General features: G+C 39.3%; 1 protein-coding gene across 1 annotated transcript in view; it reads right to left on the bottom strand.

Annotated features, from left to right (window-relative positions):
* man1a1 (mannosidase, alpha, class 1A, member 1) overlaps nucleotides 1–25,641 on the bottom strand; it is a 165,103-nt gene that overhangs the window by 67,316 nt on the left and 72,146 nt on the right. Inside the window, exon 4 of the mRNA XM_082504948.1 lies at nucleotides 21,862–21,942. Coding sequence (XP_082361074.1) covers nucleotides 21,862–21,942 — 81 coding nt within the window. The remainder of the gene's footprint in view (nucleotides 1–21,861; nucleotides 21,943–25,641) is intronic.

Raw genomic sequence — 25,641 nt, 5'->3', positions numbered from 1 at the left:
TGTGTGTGTTTCTGAAGCCGAATGGAGTTAAGAGTGTGTACTAATAAAGTACTTAGGGAACTAAGCCACAGGCTGATTCAAGGCTGATATAAGGTCCCCCCCCAACACACACACATCTTTGCATGTGTAACACAACATGGATTATCCTGTCGTAGTTTGTTGTCTGCTCAGCTTTCTAATCCTGTTACATCAGACTGTTAAATGAACTGCAGTCGTAGCCGTACCTGATTTTAAAGTCTGACGTCATTTCCCATTTCCGGGTCCAAATGCTTCGTTAAAAAAAAACCCCTGAAGCGTCACTGAGAGTTCAAACCAGCCCAGATAAACAAATCTATCGGTGTGGCCATTCACCTTGGTTTTAAAATTAAAATAAGAGTAAAAGAGGATTTACAAGGTTTAGTTGAATTAGCTAGCAGTTAGCATGTGAGGATGATATACCGTCTTCTAACTAATTAACTAATAAAGCATTTAGCACTGATATAACTTTGGACATGAAGATGGAAACCAACAGCATTTGGAGGGTTAGTGAAGTTGGCCTAGTTATCTTTAAATTATCTATCCTATAAGTAAAAGGACACCAAAATAGACAAAACGTTAGCCAAGAAAACATGTAAGCAGATCCCATCTGCTGTGAAAACATTTTTTGTCCAAATTTAAATCTTAGTCGACCCTACAGTGATTTTTTTTAAGTGTGATCTGCGGTGTACTCAGTGACCTTTAAAAAGCTTACAGATGTACACGACACAAGCATTGTGCTATAAAACAGTAGCGACTGCCAGCACTACCCTCTCCGCCTCCTAGTCGACACACCTACGCTATCAATTTCCCAGCAAAATCCCATGTTGCTTTGTTCTCAAGTTATGGCATTCACAAGATTTTCAGAAAACTTTGACCTTTGACCCTGAGATCAAGGTCAGTGAGATTCAAAGTCATGCGAGATTTTTAGTAGCTGCACTTATGATATCAATTTGAAAATCCTCGTCGACTTCCTCCTTGAGTTATCGTATTTACAAGTCTTTCAAAAAACTTGACCTTGAGGTTGATGTCGCTGAGATTGTCTGAGATTTTTAGTACATGCAGCGACGGTATCAACTGGAAGGTTCGACATTGCCTCGTTCTCAAATTACCTCATCAGCCTTTTACAGTTGGGGGGTAAAAATGAGAAGCTTTGGAAGATTTTTTTTTCCATTCAAAAACAAGAGAAACTCTGAGTCATGTTAGACAATAGAGAAACAAAAGCCTCATAGAGATGCTTGGTCCTGGAAACATTTTTTAAACGACGTCGTTACCTAACATGCGGACAGACATTAGCACTGAGATTGGATACGAGTTCAGACATCTAAATAAGAGCTTAACTACAATAGTGTTTAATGCACGTGAGGAATACACTTTGCAGGAGAGGAGGAAATGATTCCTGCAAAATGTATCCCTTCATATTAATAATCATACGTACTTTTGTACATATAGCCACATACCATTGTTTAGAATTGTTTCCACAAATGAATCAAAACAACTTCAGAGACCATTAAAGAATAAAAGCTATTAATACCAACCTATTTCTGAGAGAATAAGCTTTATCTCATGAGCAGTAACAAGATGATAATATGATACTGTTAACCTTGTCCCAGATTTGGATTTATTTGTGATTCATTAATATCACAAGCATAGGGTGCATTTCTTACATCCATCACTCCAAATCTGTAATAGGAGATAAATAGATGCTGCCAACGTACACACACACTTATCCTCACCGCTTTCTGTTCCAAAGACACAAATCTGCCAATTACTGCTTTAATACAACAGAAAGCAAGCCTTCAGTGAACAGCCTGTAAAATATCCTGAGCATGCAAGAGAGCAATGGAAACAGGGAAAAAATAGTTTCAAATAAACCAGGATTGGGGATTCAGTGCACACTAAAATAACCAAGGAATATACAAATATACCATTTTATTTATCCACGACAGATATTCTAAAATGTTGTCTTTTAATGACATGAGGATTTAAGGAGTTAACCTGACTCATCTTCATCAACTGAGCCGGCATTTACCATCAGCCTCTGAAATCTCGCTGCTCTACTCCGTAAGCCATGGGAAACATGGACACTCAACTCTGCTACCTTGTTCATAGCATTATGATGTAATGATTAGAAGTGGAAACTCACTAAAAAATCAAAATCTAAAATGTAAAATTTATACATAAATGCCTCCACACAGCTTTCCTCTATACTTCCAGTACCGATTCCCATTAAATTAAAAAACATTGTTGCGATTAGATTTGAAATATCTCAACGGCACATGTCAACATCAGGCTGGAGACTGAAAAATCATACATTAAATTTATGTTGGGCTTAGATTTACTGACAAAAAATATTATCTGCTTTGTCTTCAATTCATTTAAATATTGCTCCCTTATTGTCAGTGTATTTCATTTTACACGGCCTTATTTCACCCCTTTAAAGCATCTGCTTGTGTTACTTTTTCTTGCTGTTCGTGAACATTATTATGTTGCATAATTTTATCCGACTACCCTGTTAGCTTTTTATCCACTCCAATTTGTTACCACTTCACTGTGAAGCACTAACATCACCATGAACTACATTAATTTTAGCCTCAACATACAATATAAAAACCAGATCAGAGTGACGTGCTGAAAAATCTTGCACTACTTAATTGCCAATCCTTTTTACAGCCTTCTGCTGATCAATTGTCTTATGGTGGGATGATAATCAATTTCATCACTTTCATGTATACTGCTGATTCACTTAAGTTGTTGGAAGCGTCACAACATGGTTCACCTTTAACACGTGTGATTTGACTTGTGTGGTTGCATTTTTAATTTGGCTATTTTTTAACCTTCCCATTAAAGATCACATAAGAATACAGCTTTACAGTGAAACCCTCATGGAAAGTACAGCCAATGAGAGAGAGACGACAGAAACGCACAACACTACCTTTGTTTCTGTGTTAGCTGACCTACTGAAGGCTTTTAGGCTATGGTGTGATTACTGTGTCCTGACAAGTGGAAAACTGGTGTGGGCCACCAGACAGGGATGATGACTAAAACTGATAACTGGGTAGGTAGAGCTGGGATCACTCAGTTTATCAGCTGGTGGGTCAACGGGAAGCTGAATCGCAACAAATTTGCTCATCAAACAGGCAATGTAATGGTGTAAACATTTTCTGCTTTCCTTGTATAACTGAGCATCTTTAAGTTGTTTATAGTAAAACTATTTTTCACTCAGCGTGCATTTTTGTATTACACACACAGCCTGAGAGGGGGTCTGTAATTTAATCATCTCACATATTAACCACATACCACTCCCACCTAGAGCTGGGCGATATGAGATTTTTTCATATCACGATATGTTTTTTTCATTTCAGGCAATAACGATATCTATCACGATATAAGCCAAATAACTATATTTGTAAGATTTAAATGTGCCGTTGCTCACAAGTAAAATGTGAAATAATCAGCAGCTTGTTTTTATTTAAATATTTATTTCCCATAATAAGTTCAACAGGGTAGATGTACTTAAGGAACATGAGACTTTTTCAGATAAATAAAGGCAAATATTGCAAACTACACAAAAGGCAGCCGCTAAAGCGTTTAAGTTTCAAAATAGAACAAACGAAACAGACTAAATTGTCAATTCCAATAGCTTAATTTCTCTATCGAGTAAAAGTTATATCGCGATACATATCGTTATCGTTCTATCGCCCAGCTCTACTCCCACCCACCTTCTGTTTGAGAGAGGCAGCCAATAAGAAGGAAGGCTTTATGTGAGGATAATAGGGAGGATAAATAAGGTTATTTTGACCTGTAAGTGAAGGCTCAGTAGAGTCCAAAATAAAACGTGGACTGAGCTGTAGCACCCCAAACCAGGTATAACAGATTCTTCAGCATCTGTTTTATTTAACCTGCATTGTTAGACGTTTTACTCATGTCCAACAATGATCCTACGTTTGCACCTTTTTCCCACTTGCCCATTAAATGGACACTAACAGAGAGCAAAGTGACTTGCTGAAAACAATGTGTATACTACTGTTGACGTGCTCCCTTATAAGTACACCACACTCCAGATAAATTGGCCATAAATTCAAAGGTAAGTGGTTCAAATTGATCTAAAAATAACATTGTTGCCGGTTACCACAGCAGTTATTTCCAAGTGTTGTAATGTGCACGTTCAATGATACAACCATAAAAACTCAATCTAAAACAAATTACCTGTAAACTTCCTATGATTACTGGTTAAATTGTCTACCTAACATTACATGATAAAAATGGGTTTGGTTGGTACAACTACAGAGTTGAAAACATCTAAAAAAAAAAAAACAGCAGCGGTAAATGTTAGGTGGGTGTTTGACAGGTAAACCTTTAACATTCTTGCCTCATGATTCACAGGTTTGCAAATAACAACAATAATTAAAGAGATTAATCTGATTGAGAAAAAGAACAAGTCAACTAGGGTTACTATGGAAATGGACACAAAATAGTGTATCACGCTAGTTTGACACCTCTCCTTCCCTTCCTCTGTCCTCAATCCTTCTCTCTCCAACTGTAGCCCTGCTCTCTTTCCTCAGCGCAGATTAGACCGGTCTAAAAAGAGATTAAGATAGATATCCAGAAGAATATCCATTCTCTACGCTTGGTGAATAACCTTTACTCGGCTGTGTATGTGTGTGAATGTGTGTAGATATGTAAGGGGCTTTACTTGGGAGGAAAGTAGAGATGGCCAAAAGGGGAAAGGGATGAGGGGGGAGCTGTTTTTCTCTTTCCTTCCCTTCCAGCAAAGCCAATTTTCTCAGTGAGTGAAATGGATTTCCTGAGGACAGAAGATAGAAGCTGTCTGCCAGCTCCGCCCAACACAATGTATTACCCTGTGTGTGCGTGTGTGTGTGTTTGTGTGTGTTGTGGATGTCTCACCTGTCAGTGGTCAATAGCGCTGTGTGCTGACCTGCACAGCGAGAGGTCAGAGATGGGATTACACCCTGGGTGGCTTTGTGTCAATGAGCTTGTCCCTGCCTGCTTCTGTGTGTACCAGAGTCAGGTAGTGATCATACGTCTACATCTTTCTTTATATACTGCACGTGTGCCCATCAAAATAACGAATTGGCTGTAAATGTCACAGACTGCTATCTTTTGGAGGGAGTTATTGGACAAAATATTCTCTCTTGTCATATCAGATGGTTTGAGAGATGATTTCCAAACCAATTCAACCACCTGAGAAGTACCTCTGATGGAGCAGAGCAGCACCACGAGGCTAATTCTCTCTGGGATTGGACACACACAAGATCATTTTCAAAACTGAACAACAATTATCTTCTACTTATTGACATTCAAAGCCTGATCAGTGCGGTGTGTCAAACTAATGCACTACCTGTGGTCCCCCACTGTTTGTGTGGAGTCGGCTGGTTTTTGGCTACACAAAAAGGGGAGTTGTGGGAATTCAACCAGTGTTGATGTTATGGGGATGCACTTGAGTTCAGCATGATGATGATAGGGGTTCTTATTGTTTTTAACAGTTACAGCATACTACAAAAGAAGTTTTGTGTTTGTTGTGACCTCTGTCACCTGCAGAGCAACAGGTAAGCTAAAGGACCAACAGCAGGATGAATTTTGGTTACGTCCATCAGCCAGTCTGCTCCATTTTACATTTTTCTTCACATGAGGAGTTTGAACTAAACGTTGCTTACAAAATAACCATCATAGTTGTTGTAATGATATCTGGAGAGATTGCAGTAGACTGGCAGAGAACTGGGGAAATGGCTTATGGGCTAAAATAATAAAAAAGAATTTAAGTTCAACTGGTTTAACCTGGCACTCTCTAAAAATCTATACAGTTTGTTAGGAATCTTTGAATATACTGAAACCTCTCAGGCTCATAAGCTGCAGTTCTTAAAAAATACTCCAGCAGTCAGGGTTTTAATGGCTTGTGTAGCTGGTGAGCTTTACAAATAGGTGTTACTGTATTAACAACAAAACCTATTCAGATTCACATAATCCAGTCATATGATGTCTTACAACTTTAAAATGAACCCTCAATACCCAACACGGTCTGAACATGGGGATGAAAACACATACACAAAATAGTTTTTAATAAACTGAATCAAACTTCCTCAGTGCCTACGAATCTCTTTATATTTACATTTTTTAAAAATGAATAAATACATAAAAAACAGACAAATGCAGATATAAAACGGGGTGCTTTTTTGCAGGGTTTCATGGATCCATTTAGACAAGAGCCCTACACTTTCACATTCATAGCAATTACACAAGGTTTCACCATTTATTGGATGCTTTTAAGTCTAGGTACAGTGCCCTACTGTGCCATGCCTGCCAGTATTTTTAGAATCGCAGGTCCCAATGGAAATCAAACCTGAACCTTGACTGTTTAAGAGCCTTACTGAACACACAACAAAAATAAAACACTGATTGAATGAAATGTGAAATAAAATGATATCCAGCCAGCTTTCTATCTCTCTCTTCCTTCTGTTTTGTGGCAGCACAATGAAGTGAGATGAGGTAAATGGAAAGCTGTGGTAGTGGGTGTGTGTGTTTGTGTGTCACGCTCGATGGGAGTCTGATGGGAAGTCACAGTCTCAGGAGGCGGTCTATCAATGTGGATTGCTTTGGCTTTGTTACGTGTGTGTGTGTGTGTGTGTGTGAGTGCGCGCATGTGCGCTCCTGTCTGTAGGTATCCACGTTGCTTCCAGTTCAATCCATAAATTGAGTTTTTCTCCGCCGTCTATGTTCGATCACTCCATTTGGCTTCATCTTCTGTCTGATTCATTTTTTCATTTTTTTTAATCAAAGGCTTTAAGTGGGTTAAACAATCCGATATGACCTTAAAGGGGACCTACTGTGATTTTCCATATTTACTGATATGTACTGTATATTCTATTACCAAGGACTGGTGTTTTTTTGTACATCTAAAGTCACTGTAACCCACACACACACATTCATGCAGCATCATTCTTTGCCTCATACAGTGATGGATGCATTGTGATGATTGGGCTGGTTATGGGTCAGGTGGTAGAGCAGGTCATCTACCAATCAGAAGGCCCGTGGATTAATCCTTAGCTCCTCCTGTTCATGTGGCAAAGCATCCATGGGCAAGACTGCCCCTGATACACTAGACTCCGAACTTTAGATAAAATGACTTAGGTATAGACAAAAGCACCATAAACTTATCATATAAGCTGCTTGTTTCAAACAGAGGATAAAGACTGAGGCAGCACAAAGGCTCAGTATAAGACAAATAAGGATTATTTTGATCTGTGGATTGTACAAAGCTAATCTAATGGGTTCCAACAATAAAAATATGGAGCTGGAAATCAGCAGACATGTTATAGGTCAGGAAAATCCAAGTGAACACAGAGGTTTTTTGACTACTGTACTTCCTGAATAACTAGATTAAAATAAAAAACAACAAACAAAAACAAAACAGCCTGTTATCTGCAGCTTCCCGTCTCATTCCTGGTCCCAAACAATCATCCTTCCTCTATTTTCTCACGCCAGCCACCTATCGTAACTATATTTGCTCTTCTTCTTCTTCGGATGTATTTCTCATTGTCTGAGCCTCTGGCTAACAGCAGGAGCACATTCTTTTTATCTCCACACCTTCACATCATCATCTCATTTGTTGTTTTTAACACAGGACCTCTGTTTGGACATGACTCTCTCTCCATCCAACAACCAGAAAAGTAGATTTGCCGCAGCCGAGCACATCCTCATTGGTACTAAATGAGGGAAATGACTGGACACATATCAGTTGATTACATTATATATTATAAGGGAACATTACAATATAAAGAAATGCCAGAGGGAGTCTGGAGTTAAAAACCCAAGAAGGTGGAGTGTATGAGCAAACTCTGATAATATTTTGATTTTAATATGTCAATGAAAAACTTGTACTGCTTAGCCATGCACTAACCTAAACCCCAGATTAAAAACACATCCCTAATTTTATTTGTTATTATTAACCCAGGGATGTCATTAAATGCTGGATTCAACAATACAGCCTTGAATGAACATTTTAAGATTGCTGATGGCAGACATCTAGTTTAATTCTGCTTATGCAATAAACATTCAATTGCTTTGTTGCCCACCACGAGTCGGACTTTGGGATAAACTATCTGCTATTACAAGTCACATGAGTGTTCCAAGCCCAGGGCTAATAAGGGCTAGCACAGAGGTAAGCATAGTAATTACAGCTGTTTTTATTTGCTTCTGTTCTTTATTTGCTGGGCTAACATCTGTGAAGAAGCTGCTTGGAAGATGGGGTTTTTTTTAAGAAAATTTGAAAAAAAAAAATGAAAGAAGCCACAAAAATCGTTTTTTTTCCTTTTTTTTTTTTTTAAGGAAGCAGCTATTCAAATTACCGCCTTGTCAGCCATATGTCCGAATAACATAAAAAAAAGTGCACATCTAGACTTCCTGCTGTTTCTCAACTTTAGCTTAGGGACTGCCAACTCCTCTTTGAGCCTCTTTCAGAGTGCCTCCTCGTTTCTCTGCCTTGATCTTGCCTCGTTTCTATTTTCTGTGTAATGCTGCATTCATGTCATATTAGAACGACTGACTGTCAGCTACTGGCTGGGATAAATGTTATTATAAGCAAAACAGCACTTATAGACTCTTGTACTTGTCATCATGAGGCGCAGTGTTTAAATGCAGGAAGTGAACATGCCTGTTCTCTGTTGAGGCAGTCCACATTTCTTCATATTGACTTAACATATTATTAAGGATAAACATTGTGTGTATTTCTATGTAGTCCTGCAAGAATTATAAGATAAAGATTAATCCTGACTTGTGTAAACCTGGTTTCTACCTAAATAACAGAGATAGAAAAGTGACAAACCAAACAAATTATGTTAAGCAATAACCTGGTAATAGTGATTTTGTAACTGATTTCACAGTCTGCATGAGAGTAATGCTAGTATTATTTAATGACTCTGAAATATGGGCAAGGCTTACTGAAAATTATTAATAAAAGCGCCAAGGAGCCTGATTTCAGCTCACTCACAGGCTATTTCAAGCAGCTTTAACTGTTTGATTGGATCACAAAGGCTGAGTATCAGAGTGAAAGACTGGAGATTAGAGTGTTGCTAAAATTTGTGAATATACTTGGGGAAAACTTATCTTAATGGAGACCTATAATTTAGTTGAAGGAATTGGCAAAGGCGTTTTGTGCTATCCCAAGCCAGGCCGCCCAGCTTCTTGTGCCATCGGATCAATCAGTGACAATAAAACCTTTCAGGAAATGAATCAAGGCCTGGCAAGAGGAACCCAATGTTCAGCTAATTTCTGTTGTTCGATGCCATTGAGATCCATGAAACAATCAAGTGCTTTCAATAATGCAGGGGGGGAGGCCAGACAGCTAATGCTTCTCCAGACAAATGGCTAAGTTATAAGAAAGCAGGACTAAGTAGAACCCTGTCACAAATACCCACTCATATATCTCATAATTGAGATTAAGATCATCTGGGTGAGAAGCTTTTAAGCAGTTAGAAGTGTTTATTTTTGACAGGATGTTATCTAAAACTGTTCCTTTTCCTATGAGAACACAACAGCAGTGTCTAGTTGAGATGCTTTTACACAGCTGGAAATACTACTCAGGTTTAGGGCAGAGCGAGGCCCGAGTACAGACACAGGATGACAATGCACTCAATGCTTTGCAAGTTTGCCCAACGCACCGAAGAGCTCTGGTTTGAGACCGGAAGGAGACACAAATTCCTTTGGGGTCGACCATCCAGTACCACAGTGTGCCGCCTGGTGTGTGAATAAGGAAGCAGCTGAAAGAAGCATTATTCTCACATGGGTACGATTAACAGTGTAGCTTCCACACTATTCCAACAATTGTAGCCGATTGACATAACTTTTGTTATTAGACCAAGAGAGAGGCTCCATGTGGACATATGCAAAGACAATACCCTATAATGCACCAACTAGGGCTGGGCCATATTATACCGTTCACGGTAATACCGGTATAATGTTAGGCAACGATAGGAAAATAAAATATCGCGATAGAATGGGAGTAAAAACGCGCATGCGCAGTGCCTTTGTTTTCATACGCACATGGCCGATTGTTGAGTGAAACAGATGAACCAGAATTGGTTTGTAAAAATGGTGCAACTTCTGTGATGTGGAACTGGTTTGGTGTTTGTCCATCAGATACACAACAAAGCACATTTTTTTTGCAGAACATGCAAGCGGCCGTCGTTATTGTCGTATTTGTCGGACTAAGATGCTCTTAAATCTGGGAGTAATCTGGGTCCTAAACTCTGTATGCTTCAGGTCAAACAACACTGCAGCATCACTGAGCGTTAAAAACTGTCTAAATTCTTTCATCTTTAGTAAAACGATCAGCATTGCTGCTTTACCAGGTGTAACTATGAAGTTTAGCTTCCAGGCATCCATTAAAACAAAATTTATTACATTTAACGGAGTTAGAAGTTAGCAGGAAGCTAGCGGAAGTTAGCTTGCTAGTTTCGCTAGTTACCTAAGCATGATATAGCATGTTCTGACTGAGATATTTCTGAAAAAAATCAAACGTACATCTCTGCTATCACTTCCAACATAAATGAAGACAGGAAACTAAACAGCAGTGACGTTTGTAGGGTTACTGAAGTTGGGCTAGCTGGTATATAATGATGTGCTACGTGATCGCTAGCGACACAGCTATGTTAGCATAACATAAACAGTGAAGCTGGAGGACGAACACTAACACTTTTCCACTTATAAAAGTTAGCTTGAAGGTTCCTCATGGTTAGAGACAAATGCAATCGCATGGCAGGATGCTGTAAACGGACCAAACTACAGTCAGGAGAACAACTGAGATAATCCATCCACAATACGAGGTTAGTCATTAATATACTGCAACAACATGGGAATAGAGCAGCTGCCAGAGAATTCAACATTAATGAATCAATGGTACAGAAGTGGAGGAAGCAAGAAGAATGAGTTTAATAAAGTTTGATTTATCTGACTGCTTTGTTTCGCTTAATGTGCCTTATAATCCCGTGCACCTTATGGTCCGAAAAATGCGTACTGCACACTGCAGTTTAATGTTGCAAAGCACCTCTTTTTAACTTCAGTGGATATTATACATGGTTATGCTCAGGATATGTCAGCACATTTCTACTGGAAATGCCTTTTGGTTAAACTTTCAGCAAGGAATTTGCATTTGCACGGTTACATTTTTATAAAGCTTTAATGTACATAAAAACCAGCTTCTTGTTGAAGTGAAAATAAATGGAAGGTTGTCTTTTTGCGCTAGTAATGTTGTGGAGTTGTATTTTGTCTCGCATCAATTATATCGTCAGTTATATCGTTATCGCAAATTTTCAAATATATATCGTGATAAATATTTTTGGCCATATCGCCCTGCTCTAGCACCAACTATGTATGCCCCTTTCTGTCAGACTGAAACAACTAAAACAGGAGAGACTATTCACCTGTTTCTGTAGATGTCCAACCATGTATAATCCCTACTTTAAGGGATGTCCACACAGGAAGTGACAAGCGGCAACATGGAGACCAGAGACCTTTAGCAATATCGAATGAAAAGCCTGCTGGTGGAAGAGCAAAGGGGCTCCTCTTGACTTCTCTTAACTTCAGAGGCAAGCAACTGAAGCAACCACCAATACCTGCACACTATGACCATGATGCTTCCCATTTTTGATACCTTGAAATGATAATACAGCAACACTAAATCGTCAACTACACATACCCCCTTTTTTAACCATTACTAAGGCCCTATTTCCTAACACCACCTATACTGTCAATGTCAGGATAGTTTGGTCCCATTCTGCACCATTACATTTGAATATCACGTGAGTGTGTGGATGCTCTGTCTTCTACAAGCAAAGCTGCAAAGACAACAGGATCATTTTTTTACATTACTTTTAGATAAATATGATTATTTTTGGCATCTGTCTTTAAAAGAGGTACATGACACACCCGAGAGTCGAGTGTCTAGGCTTGTTATCATGTGACAGGATTTTTCAGTTTAATCTGTGTTGGTTTAAGGGATGAGGTAAGCAGCTGGGACACTCATCCCTGCAATCATCAGATTACTCTGTCAGACACAACTAAAGGAGATTGGGATTAGTTTTCATCATAATCAGGATTCATCACTTCAATTCATTCTAATCACTGTGGAATAAATGTTTGAAGAGGATGAAAATCTCTTCTTACAATGAATAATGCAAAATGTAATTAGATTTTCACAGTGAGGACGTGTTAATTCTTCCAGTGCTGTAATTTAAATTTTACACATTACAATTCAAAATTCCTCTCTTTGCTTTTATCGTGTGGATGAAGCTGGGACACAGCACCTGCTGCCTGATTTTCTATTTTGTATTATTTCAAACTTTTTCCATCACTGCTTTCAGTTTCGTTCCTCCATCCATCATCACCTCTTTCCACACTTCCTTCAGGTCTCCCACAGACAATATCTTCCTTCATGCACTGCTTCCTTCTTCCTGTTCTCTCACTCTCTCAGCTTACCTGCTCACATTTCTTACTCAGTCTGTCCTTTCTTTGTCTTTCCCCCACGTTAAGCACTTAGCTTTGATTATGAAGATGACTGGAAGCCGCACACTTTGCACACCTTTCTATACTTTGTTTTTTCCCCCCTTTCGTCAGTAGATGAAGTCACATCCTAACATCTGTATGCAGGCAGAGACGTTAAAAGCTTGCCAGTAGGGTGCAGTACCGGGTGTACTTTTCTGATCAGATTTTCATCAAAGAGTCAGTCTTTCTGAGTCAGAGCCAAAGACACAGAGTCCCTCTGCTCTACTATCTGCTCCTTCTGGCCATCTTTAGCACTTTTTACCACTCTCTCCTGGTTTATCACACTCGTCAAGACAACAATCTCACCACTGCCCCAAAATTTAGGCTGTAAGCAGAATTGCAAAATGCATTTCAGTTCAGATTGTTTTCAAGAAGGATGGTGTCGAGACTGGCGAAGACTCCAAAATGGATAAAAGCTGTTGAATGCTCCTAAAACATGACACCTGACTTTAACTTACACTTCATTTATTTTCATCTTCTAAACTTTCAAAAACTGGTTTTCACATCCAAGCTCAATCACCAACAGGCCTTAGATTTAAACTTTTAATTGTTTTCGGCAGCTACAATGGGAAGCTAATTATTCCCATTTAAAAGATATTTCAACATTTAAAGTGACCTTTCGAGTGTTCTTGGCTCTTCAGCCTTAACACCCAATGAACATCTCAACATGAAAACATCTTAAGATCTCCAGGTGAAGGCCTTTGCAAGGTTGTTTTAATTTTTATTTCATGTTATTTAATTTTTTTGAGTATTGAGTTCATTTTATTCAAGTTCTTTTGTCACGGAGCCTTGAAAGGCAAAAAGAAGAAAAAAGGTTTTACAGGATGCTGGCCAGTGCTGGACACTCCACACGAATGCAGCAAAACCCTGCCAATTATCAGACACCCTACAGCTCACCTGGTGGAATTTACACCACATGCACAGAGGCTGTGCAGCCTGGGTTCAATTTTGCAGGCCATGTCCTGCTTGTCACCTCCCGGCGCTTTCTCCTTTACTTTCCTGTCATCTAGCTGTAACCATCTAATAAAGGCACTCTCAAAATCTTTCCTAAAACATGAAAATACAGATTTCTGTACATGTGCAGGTGTACAGCAGCTGCTGCAGTATTTCAGTCACTAACAGGAGCAAAGTTCCTGCCAGAGCTCCACTTTGAAGAAGATTTACACATTATCCCTTGGAGAATCCGTTCCATGTATTTTCAATAGAGACGGGTCAATAATTCTGCTGCTTGGGAGGTGGAGGACAGGATATTCTTTATTGCAGCGGTAAGTTCTAATTAGCAAAGGTTAGCCAGCTATCTAAGATCACTCATTAGTTTCAGGGTCATTAGAACTTTTTTATTAACTTAAACTTCACTTCATGGCACAATACTCTTGAGATTAAAAATCTCATTTGCAAGAGTCCAGAGGTCATAAGATCAAGACTGAGAAGTGAAAAACTTCAAAAGCTCGATCCATTTAAAATTCTCACCAGTGTCAGTTTAGATGACCCAACAACTGACAATCTGAGTTGCTGTGGAGAAGGGATTTCTGCAACCGGTCAACAGGACTTGTTTGAAAAGGGTTGAAGAAGCATGTCCACATGCAGTCCTATACTGTAAGAAGTTTAGTGGCTTGATCTGAACTGCATCTGAATTAAAAACTGGTAAAATACTTGAAAGGCAGCAGAAGAAAAAACGGTTTTGTCACATAATGGTGTGACATTATGTAAAAAGTCTGAATATACACTCTAGTCTTCAAACATGACCATTGTATTTTATTCGTACATGTATTAAAGCAACCACTAGGTTGTCAGTACCAGTGTTGGTCAAGTTACTTGAAAAAAGTAATCAGTAACTAATTACTGATTACTTCCCAAAAAAGTAATCCTGTTACTTTACTGATTACTTATTTTCAAAAGTAATTAGTTACTTAGTTACTTTTTAAAACGTTATTTATCCCCTAAATAGGTAATAAAACAATAGATCTTTCAGCCCAATTCTACTTTTTCTGCATAATCCATCATATAAAATGTAATCAAATGAAGGTCTCTTTGTAAAACTTATTTTATTAGTTTTAATCTTTTAACTTTATGCATCAAGCAAACATTAAATTATATGCAACATTCTCTGACTGGAAGAAATTTGTTTAACATTTTAACATTAAACCCATTTTCTGCACATTCCAGCACATAAAATAAAATAGTTTTTTGTGTTTGCACTCACTCTTTCAAATAGATGCACGTAAAACACAGCGGAAACTAAATAAAATCAAAGACTCAGCGGTCCTGTTGCTCTATTTTCACCTGTAAAGCAGGAGTGGGGCAGGCACGTTTAGGGGGTTTTTCGCTGTAAAAAGAGGTTTTCTTCCCACGCAGTGAAGAGCGGATGCTAATGTTTTTGTCACTTTTTATGGAATCAAACTCAACATAAGGTTAGTACTTCCACACTTTAAACGCTGCACGCTCATACTCTCTCCCGCACTCGTTATATTATCCATTGTTGATCTGCACACAGCTGATGCCACGAACGTCGCACTCGCTTACGTCATTGTCATGAGACACTCTCGCAAAAAAATCATGGTTTTAGTAACGCAGTGTGCTTAAAGTAATCTAACATTAATCTATTGACCTGTTTTGCAATTGTAATCCCTTACTTTACTCGTTACTCGAAAAAAGTAATCAGATTACGCGTTAGTGCCCATCTCTGTTCACTACACTCTATAGCATTTTTTTAATACTAATACATTAAAATACCAATAAAAGGCCTCACACACAACTGCACTGGTCAGAGCGAACACTTTGATGCATTTAAGGGAGGTTTTGTTTAATTGAAAGGATCATTTCTGAATATGCTGAGTGGGCTGTTGACAAGGTCTCCTATCTCTAATGAATTCATTTTCAATTCAGACGACAACACTAGAAAATGCAGACAAAGTCAAGAGGCGGAATGCTTTGTAAGGTCATGATCTTATCTACAGTATTATTTTCTGTATTCACCTGGCTGCCTCTCGCTTTAAAAAGTATCTTCTTTGGCTACTCTAAATTGGAAGTTACATAATGTCTATCAAGTGTTCAGTTGTTATAAAAATATCTCTCCACATAATGTACCTGGATGTGGGTAGTGGGAGTTTAAGCCTGTCAGTGACTCGTCTAGAAAACCTCGCTAGGTGAAAATGAAGAATTAAAGGTCTGTAATCCTACCAACTGTGAAAATGAAAAACACAAATTCTTCTGTCTTCTGCTTTAAACTTCACCTGTAAGACAATATAGATGTTTGTTTACTTTGGGATGGAATTTAACTTGTTTGTAGCAGGGAGCACATCTTTTTTCTATTAGATTTGCACCCTTGCTAGTAGTGTGTTTGACCCTCTTTGCCCTAAAAACTGCTTTTTAGACTCAATAAACATTCCTCCGAGATTTAGGTCCATGTTGACAGGGCGGGTGCTCTATGCGATTTGACTGTGACAGTCATTTGAGTACAGTGAACTCATTGTCATGCCAGAAACCAGTTTGAGATGATCAATCGATGATCAAAAGATGAAATCGAGTCACATCAGATTTTTCCAATCGTCTATTGTCCAGTTTTAGTGAGTCTATGTGAACTGTAGCCTGAGTTTCTTGTTCTTAGCTAACAGTCGTGGTCTTCTGCTTCAAGGTCCGATAAGATAAGATAAGATAAGATAACCTTTATTAGTCCCACACGTGGGAAGTTTGTTTTGTCACAGCAGGAAGTGGACAGTGCAAAAGTTATGAGGCAAAAATTAGAATACAATAAGAATAAATACAGTACACAACTGTACAGAATAGAATAAAATAAAATACTATATACAGTAGAATAAAATAAAATAAATATACAATAAGATAAAAATAGAATACAAATACAAATACTATATACAACTGAGTAAAAATACAACGATGACAGAAAGGATTATTGCACTTAGTATTATTGCATATGTATGGATGTGTGTGCTTGATCAGTTAAAGTCTTTATTATGGAGTCTGACAGCAGTGGGGAGGAAAGACCTGCGAAATCTCTCCGTCCCACACCGTGGGTGCCGCAGTCTCCCACTGAAGGAGCTGCTCAGTGCTGTCACAGTCTGCTGCATGGGGTGGGAGATGTTGTCCATCAGGGATGACAGCTTAGCCGCCGTTCTCCTGTCACTCACCACCTCCACTGGGTCCAGAGGGCATCCTAGAACAGAGCTGGCCCTTCGGATCACCCTGTTCAGTCTCTTCCTGTCCCCAGCAGAGATGCTGCCGCCCCAGCAGACCACGCCATAAAAGATAGCAGAAGCCACAACAGAGTCATAGAATTTCTTCAGGAGTGGGCCCTCCACTCCAAACAACCTGAGTCTCCGCAGCAGGTACAGCCTGCTCTGCCCTTTCCTGTAGAGGGCGTCTGAGTTATGAGTCCAGTCCAGTCTATTGTTCAGATGAACACCAAGGTACCTGTAGCTGTCCACAGCCTCAATGTCCATACCTTGGATGTTCAGTGGTTGCAGTGTGTTGAGCATCCAGATATGCTCCAACTTTGGTTGCCATGAGTGATTGTTTGAGTTAAAGTTCGCGACAGTCTAGAGTGTCTTGTTTCTGACTGTTTCTGAACCCCGGAGATAGTTGTGCAGGAAAATCCCAGCAGATCAGCAGTTTCTGACATCCATGCTACATTCAAAATCACTCACGTGAACTTCCTTTCCATTTGAACTTCACCATCTTAACCATGTTGCCATGACTAAATGAAGTTGCTGCTAGATGCCTGATTAGACATTTACATTTATGAGCAATTGAACATGTTTACTTAAAGCATAAGCCTGCAAAGCAGCTTTACCCAGCAATTTTGCAACCATACACCGACGGTCATTTAAAGCATCACCACTACCCACATTCGGTCATCTTCACTATCACACGCTTTCAGTCCTCCAAGGCTACCTGTTGTCCATCTATCCATGAGAGAACCCTGACCTTCAGGTGAATGAATGGGACCTTGTGTAGCAGCAATGAAATAGAAGAGGATGGTGAACTGAGCGACACTCATAAAAGAAATGGATCTAAGAGTGATGGTGAGTGAGAAAGAGGGGGGTCAGTTTTCAATTCACTGTCTCGCTCATGTTGAGAGGATAATCAGTTCAGATGATACCAAAAGCTTCTAATTTTCTCATTATTATGGCTGCCAATAAAGATTAATGCAGGAAGCTTGCTATCAGCTTTCAAAACATAAAAAAAAAAATGAGGGGGGGGGGGGGGGGTAGTTTTTTTTTTAATGCCTTCAAACATTTTCTACCTCACACATTGATACTCTAATGGCTGAATCGGGGCAATTTTAGAGTTCAGTTACTGGCCAAAGCACATTTTACATGCAGACCAGAGCAGCTGGGGATCAAACCTCTGACCCTGTGCTCTACCTCTTGAACTACAGCCACACTGTAGCCAAATCCACCACAGACAAATAGCGTGTGGGCAAAAAATGTACTGACGGCCGCCAGCGCTACCCCTGACCCTTCTAGTAGTTGCACCTATAATATATATTTGAAAATCAAAGCTTACTTCCTTCTTGAGTTAATAAAACTTGACCTCTGACCTTGAGGCCAAGTTCACCAAGGTTCAACCTCATTTGAGATTTTTTTATAGATACACTTATGGTATCCATTTGAAAATCCTTGGAGACATATTTATCAAGTTTTTGTGTCCACAAATTTTAGTGTCCACTCTGTCCACCCACCCACCTGGTGTGGTGACGACAATACCCAATCACCTTTTTATGACTAAGGGATAATAAAAAAAAAAGAAAAACAACAACAAAAAAAGAAAAAATGACTCACATATGGTTATTCAAAAGCTTTACTATGGTGACACACACATAGGCTCATACCGTCATTAGTATTATACTGCCCACTTTGTTATCAGCTTTAGGACTCAAAGTAGGAAAGATTAAACTATTGTCTTCTTACAACGTAACCACTTTGCACTCTTTAAGTAGCGCTCGCTGTTCTTATTAGTTTTACTGTTTAGTTTTATGACATGATCCATACATCTAACGCTTGACAAGTAAGAAAAAAATATTCCTCCAGATTTGCTGTGTGTGGTGAAGCATGGAAATGCTCACTGAACTTGGAAATGGGTTTTGCTCTCCAGTCTGACTTCTGCCCACACCGCCTCCCTCTGCTAATAAAGAAGCGCTTAGCCTCACAAGCCTCGTTCATTCACTGCCGAGATGAAGATGTAGATTAAGGTGTATACCTGCATGTAAAGAACTGATTACTCCTGAAGTGTCAGCGGTAATGAAGAAGCCACTTAAAGGAAAATCCCACTTGGTGACATCAGTCTAAAAAACAGAAATCAACTGTGAAGATCTTTGGGGTATGGGCTATACTTATGCTGGTATCAGGTTTTTGGGGCTGTAATGATGTGCAGAATTATCTGTTCTTTAGTGGGGCTTCATCATTCACTTAGAGACTGAACGTCATAAGCTGAAGATACAAAGGAGATATGGCATCAAGAAAAAACTGAGTTTAAGACACCACTTCTGCATCGGCAGAGTAGCGCAATACCCAGCAGGTGTCATTTTCACAGCCTCTTGTCACTGAGCAGATTTATACACATGCACACAAGCACAACAGGTCTGGCACTATGAGTAAAGTGAGAAGCCCTGAGGAATTTCCCTTCTCGCTTGTTTTTCCTGCGTAAAACAAGGTTGCAGAAACAGTTTTTCAGCACTAAGACACTTCAGGACATATTCAGTCTCTGAGGGTGGAGGGAACACCACCGCTCAGTTCCCTTTCAAGCAGAACGCTGACCCCAAGTGTCCTGAACTTTCACTCTTTTACTACAGAAGAAAGTAAAAGTTGCTTCAGACCACATGACTGGGTGCATTTCAATGTAAACACCAGCACAGAGGAGGGAAATGAGTCTGCTGACATATGACAAAGGGATGGCTGTTTTAAACCTTATTTTTATACAAGTGAGAAAAGTTTCCAGTCTGGCAACAAAAACAACTTGGTTAGATTTGGAAGAAGATCTCAGGGTTTGGGTTAAAACACGCATTTTCAAGAAAAGTAACCTCACTGGCAGGATCTTTAACATCTTACAGAGCCCATCTGGGAGAAAGCATCAAAGGCAAACTTGAACCAATTTTGTGCACAGCCAAAACTTCATCTAAAAGAGGCCACAGCAACTTTCCCCCCCCCAAAAAGACTGTGAGACAAACTTAAATAAAGTAAGTGAAAGACAAGTTAACGACTAAATGAAAACATGGTTCAGGTGTCTGTGAAATATTACTTTAGAACATAAAGAAACCCAACTGAACTGAGATTTAAATCAGCCTACATTTTCTGCCATCTGGCTGATATCCACTCCTGCAAAGGTCGCTAATAAATCTCACTGCATAGGAACAGAGTTAAATAGCAGCTCTTTAAAGTCATTCACAGAATTGTGTCAGGCTGAATAACTGCATAATGCTGCCTCTTACACCTTTCAGGCCACTGTAAACATGAGTGAGATACTCTGCTGGCCAATTTCGGCTTATATTTTGCTCACGTGTTCCTGAAGCAAGCCTTTCCATTCAGAAGCCATCTCTGAAATACTTCCAGGTAGGGCTGGGCCATATCATACCGTTCACGGTAATACCGGTATAATGTTGGGCAACGATAAGAAAATGAAATATCGCGATAGAATATGGGTAAAACGCGCCTGCGCAGTGCCTTTGTTTTCATACACACATGGCAGAAAAAGCATGGCAGCGACGGAGAATGAGGAGGGCGAAAGTGGATCATTGAATGAAACGGATGAACCAGAACTGGTTTGTAAAAATGCTGCAACTTCAGTGGTGTGGAACTGATTTAGCTTTCGTCCGTCAGATACACAACAAAGCACTATTTTTGGTAGAGCATGTTATCCCGTGTGCCTTATGTATGAATTCTGGTTGTGTTTACTGACCTCGAAAAATTTTTATGTGGTACACGGCGCTCGAAAATCTGTCAGATGTTTTAGTACGACTTTGCTAAGCTACAAACCCGCACCGCTTGAACTGTCAGCAAGGAATTTGCATTTGCACTGTTACATTTTTATATAACTTCAATGCACATAAAAAACAGCTTCTTGTTTAAGTGAAAATACATTGATGTTCTGTTTTGTTTTTTTGCACTAATAAAGTTGTAGAGTTGTAAAGTATTTTGTCTAGTGTCAATTATATCGTCAGTTATATCGTTATCGCAAATTTTCAAATGTATATCGTGATAAATATTTTTAGTCATATCGCTCTGCTCTACTTCCAGGCAGCTATTTTGAAGCCGTTCGGTCACACTGACATAAAAACAGCAGTAAAATCTGGTTGGTTTTTATTAAAATTGCACTTCTACTACACTTGCACATAGTTTCACAACATTGCAGACAGGATCTGTGCTTATCCAACCAGAACACTGAACAAATGCTGCGCTAATTTGCACTGTGGATTTAATATGCAAAGAAAAAGTAAAACAAAGTATGTTTATTAAACTATAAAGGGGAGATAGTCATGGCTGCCACCACACAGCTGAAAGTAGTGTGAGGCTGTAATGTTCGCATGTGTCCGCATAACAACCAGATTGGTTGATATGTTTTCCCATTTTGTCTGTTGATGGCTCGCTGGAAGCAGATAGCCAACCATCATTAGCACTTCAGAATTCTCCCATAGATTTCTAATCATGATTTGCTGAATGCCACTGGTCTCCAGTAAAGTCCAGAAGGCTGTGGTAATGCAGAAGACTGACTGGTCACAAATTTTGGCGGTGTAAGCCACAAACCTAAAGTACCAGCACCAAAGTAAGGACATTAGGGGGTGACTCCAGAACTTAATTCAGGCCCTGGTCCCTGCAGTAGTTCCTCTAAAGGTTTTTTGTCTATAAGCAAATTCCCTGCTCAATTCTTTAATAATACAACAGCTTTCAGAACTGTTAATAGCCAAAAGGCGCTACAGAAGACAAGATCCAAGAACAACAACACAGAAGTTAATCTTCCACCCATAGAAAGGCTGGAAGCAAATCAATCAAACTAGATGACGGCGCAATGGTACTCACAAAGAACTTAAATTCACCCTGCAATATGGGAGACATCTAACTGTACCAGCTATTAAAGGGGACAATGCCAAAGATTTTGAGCACATGAAAACATTAATTCATTCAGTCTCCACTCTACCATCTGTTTCATCAATCAGACTACAGGCTGAGATTCCCCAAAGACTCCCCGAAGTTTCATTCAGTGCAGAGGTGGCGGAAAAATAAATAAATAAATAAATAAATAAAAGCAAAACAGAGGAAGGTTTATTTCTCTACTTACCTCTTTTCCAGACAAGTAGTAGGCGGACAGCAGACCTCCAACAAATCTGATGTTCACCTCAAACACCGACACTTCTGCATTCTGCGGCAAAGACAAAAGAAAAGAAATATGAGACGAAATATAACTGCTAACTACTCATGAATACACATTTCTTTTCCCACAAACAGTGAGCTAAGAAAGCAGACAACTCAAAACTGAAACGTTCCTGGGCTTCTTCTTGGCCTCAGGGAGGAGTAGACAGAGGTGAGCTTTTCACAGTCTAGACAGATATTTTCAGGCTGATGCTGTAAACAGCTGAATAAATTTGAATACCAGGTTTCTCCGCGCTGCTACGAATGACCGAGTAGCCAAATGAGTGTGTTAGAACTGAGCCAGGATGAATGAAAGAGAAAGTGGCTTATCCCACAAAGTGTTTGCATGAAAGCATCTGCTCAGGAGGCGTGCGAGTACGCCGCATGAGTAGGGTTGTGGAAATCTTGTGAGATCAGGTTCACTCGTGCAGGGAGGACATTCAGGAAACTTGCGCAGGACCACTTGGCAAGCACGATTGGCCAAGGACAAAAGAGGACTGTTACACCGGTTGACATATGTAATGATGCGATAACAAGGAGCATTTATACTGAAGCAAATCATGTGTGCTGCATGCTCCTTTCCATGCATCACTCCTTGAATGCACAACATTAGGTATGTGGCAGGTTTTTATAAAGGAGTTAAGGCATGTTAACTATTCGAGGCAAGCTCAGAAAAGGGAAGAACTCGGTTTCCCCAGATTGGGGGTGGGGTGGGGTGACTCTGGTAAGTGATCTCTGATAGACCAAGAAGAAGGAAATTCCCTCACTAAAAGTTTCAGAAGTTTTGAATAACTAGGGTTAGCCATGCTTTGTGTATGGCTAAGGATGGTACATTAAAGAAGGGATCTACCGAATGTTTTTAGTTGAGAACCAGCACCAAATTTTCCAAACCATCTGAAACATATTGTTCCCGGGCAGCAATCCAGAAACCCTCACAGTATGTTTACAGCTTGGTACAAAAATGTCTTTGATCTCTGCAGGTAATTTCCCCATGACTGTTAAATGTCATCCAGTTGGGTAGTGGACACTCTGTCTGACAGGTGTGCTCAAATGTAGTCAACAGCCTGGAGTCACACCTCTCCTTTCTATTTTGGAGCATTTTAACAGGATTATCGGTCCAACATTACGGTCCCCTGTGGGCAGGCCATCCAAGATGTTGCTTTAGTGTTTAGTGAGCAAAACTGATATTAAAAAAAAGACACTTCCTGAAGTCTTTCAGGACCATTCTTTAGTTTGCTCTGACTGGCTGGATGTGGGAACAGAAAGATCATCAATCTGCCCATAGATCAACTTTGATTTTAATGTTATGTGTTTGGGGAATCTGCCAACTGTACTCAAAAAACCAGACAGATATTTGAAAACTGCAGCTGAGAAAGCAATGACTAAGGAATGGTTAACTGAAAACTTTCCAACAATCACTGGAATTAGAGCTGGGTGATAGAACGATAACGATATGTATCGCGATATAACTTTTACTCGATAGAGAAATTAAGCTATCGCGATAGACCTCGCCGCTCTTGTCCTCAAAGAAAAAAAAGAAAAAAGAAAAAAAAGGTCAGCCAATCCAAATTAAGTAGCGCAGAGCCGAACCAATCACAGCCGCAGCGTCACGTCGCGTGGCTTGTTACGTACAGCACAAGTGCCAAGCCGCACGTGTGTTTGTTTGGGAAGCAGCCAGCGGGTAATGGAGCCAGCGCGTAATGGAGGAAATGAGTGTGCCGACTAGAAAAATCAACCGAGCGTGACCGAAGAGAAAACAGATGATGGTTCCAATGCCGGAGAGATTGTCGAACGGAAGAGCCATAGAAGTTCCGTAGTGTGACGGTATTTCGGCTATTTCAAGTCTGACAAAAAAACAGAGTAGCGTGCACTGTAAATTGTGCCGAAAGCAAGTCTGGAAATACAATAAACTGGTGCATGCGTCACACTGTGCACCACGTTATTGTTTCGGTGAAATGAATTTCTACAATACTGTTACTGTTAATTCTACTCTCTGCAGTGTTTAAATGCTTACATATACACACAGTTACTGTCCCTCCACACATACGACTCTGTTCTGCTTCTATGCTGCAGCTTTGTTTACTTTTTCCCACTGAGGCTTCTAGACTTCTGATTGGCCAACATTTCTGCACGGTTAGGAATCTAGCGCCACCTGCTGCTTTGGCATGTTCATAGCAGCGTTTTCCTTCATTTCTGCCTTTATGTGTGGACGGGATTATTTTTTAAAACAAAAACGGAAAATCTCAGTTTTCAAAAATACCCGTGTACGTGTGGACGTAGCCTCAGTCTCTGACTGGAAGCGCTAATTCGTCATTCGGCTTTTGTCAGACTAAAGTAACTGTTAAAACTGTTTGAAAAGCTCAGCTATACAACAAGGAGAGATTAAGAATTTCCTTTTAGTTCTCAGTTTATTTGATATTGACAAAAGTTAGTCAGTTTTGTCTGTTCTTCTGTAAAACAAACTAAGATTTATTTTTAGAATTAATACTTTGTTTCTAAGTGGAATTGACAATTTAGTCTGTTTTGTTTGTTCTATTTTGAAACTTAAACGCTTTAGCGGCTGCCTTTTGTGTAGTTTGCAATATTTGCCTTTATTTATCTGAAAAAGTCTCATGTTCCTTAAGTACATCTACCCTGTTGAACTTATTATGGGAAATAAATATTTAAATAAAAACAAGCTGCTGATTATTTCACATTTTACTTGTGAGCAACGGCACATTTAAATCTTACAAATATAGTTATTTGGCTTATATCGTGATAGATATCGTTATCGCCTGAAATGGAAAAAAAAACAACATATCGTGATATGAAAAAATCTCATATCGCCCAGCTCTAACTGGAATGGACAAAAATTGTTCAGGAGGTCCAAGACAGAATAACTAATCTCTCTGACACTAAAAACGACCCTATTCAGAAGATACCGGGGAAAACAGAAATCACATCTAATGGTAAAGTCTAATAGTAATGACGATATTTGTCTATTTTTATGAATATTATGCTTTTTCAGCAAAATGCTGGAATTGAATAAGCATTAGAAATGTATCCATAGAGATGGATCATAAAGAGTTTTTTATATAAAATAAACAATGTTAGACAAAAATTAGTATTATAGTATTATTAGTATTATTAAAAAGTATTATTTGAATGTCATTGCTCTGAGTGATGAGTCTTAGTATTGTTAAATTCAAACAAATTAGCTATAAAACACAAGATAAATACTAGTCTAGTATGCAAGCATTACTTTTTCAAATGTATGACACACAGTTGTGTGACTTTTTAAAGAACTACCTGGTTAATAATATGTAATCCTTTGTTATAGTTTATGCAAAGGACATCCCTTAATGTATGTGTCAAAATTTGAGTTATTCTGACCATTGGTTCATCAGCATATTTTTAAGTTTGACAGGAAAAAACAAAGAATGCTGATAAAGCACTGCATACCTTGAAGGGCACACGTACGGCAGCCTGAAAAAGAGAAGTGACTTCCAAAGTTTTTAAAGAAATCTTTAGGTACCAAAAACCGCCTTAAAAGCCGGAGATAAAGTGTGCCATCTTTAAAAACACAATACATTTATTTCTGGGCAGAATTAATGGAGGGAAAAATAACAAAAAATTTAAAGTTGTATAGCCATTTGTCTCAGTAGTCGAACAATGAAGCGTAATTTCTCTCTCACGTCCGTCCTTTATGAACAGATTCCCGAGGCGGATG

This window comes from Aulonocara stuartgranti, assembly GCF_965226115.1.
Source record: "Aulonocara stuartgranti genome assembly, chromosome: 15".
In the NCBI taxonomy this organism is placed as follows: domain Eukaryota; kingdom Metazoa; phylum Chordata; class Actinopteri; order Cichliformes; family Cichlidae; genus Aulonocara; species Aulonocara stuartgranti.
The sequence above is the reverse complement of the archived record's forward strand: the minus strand, read 5'-3'. Positions and strand labels throughout refer to the sequence as shown.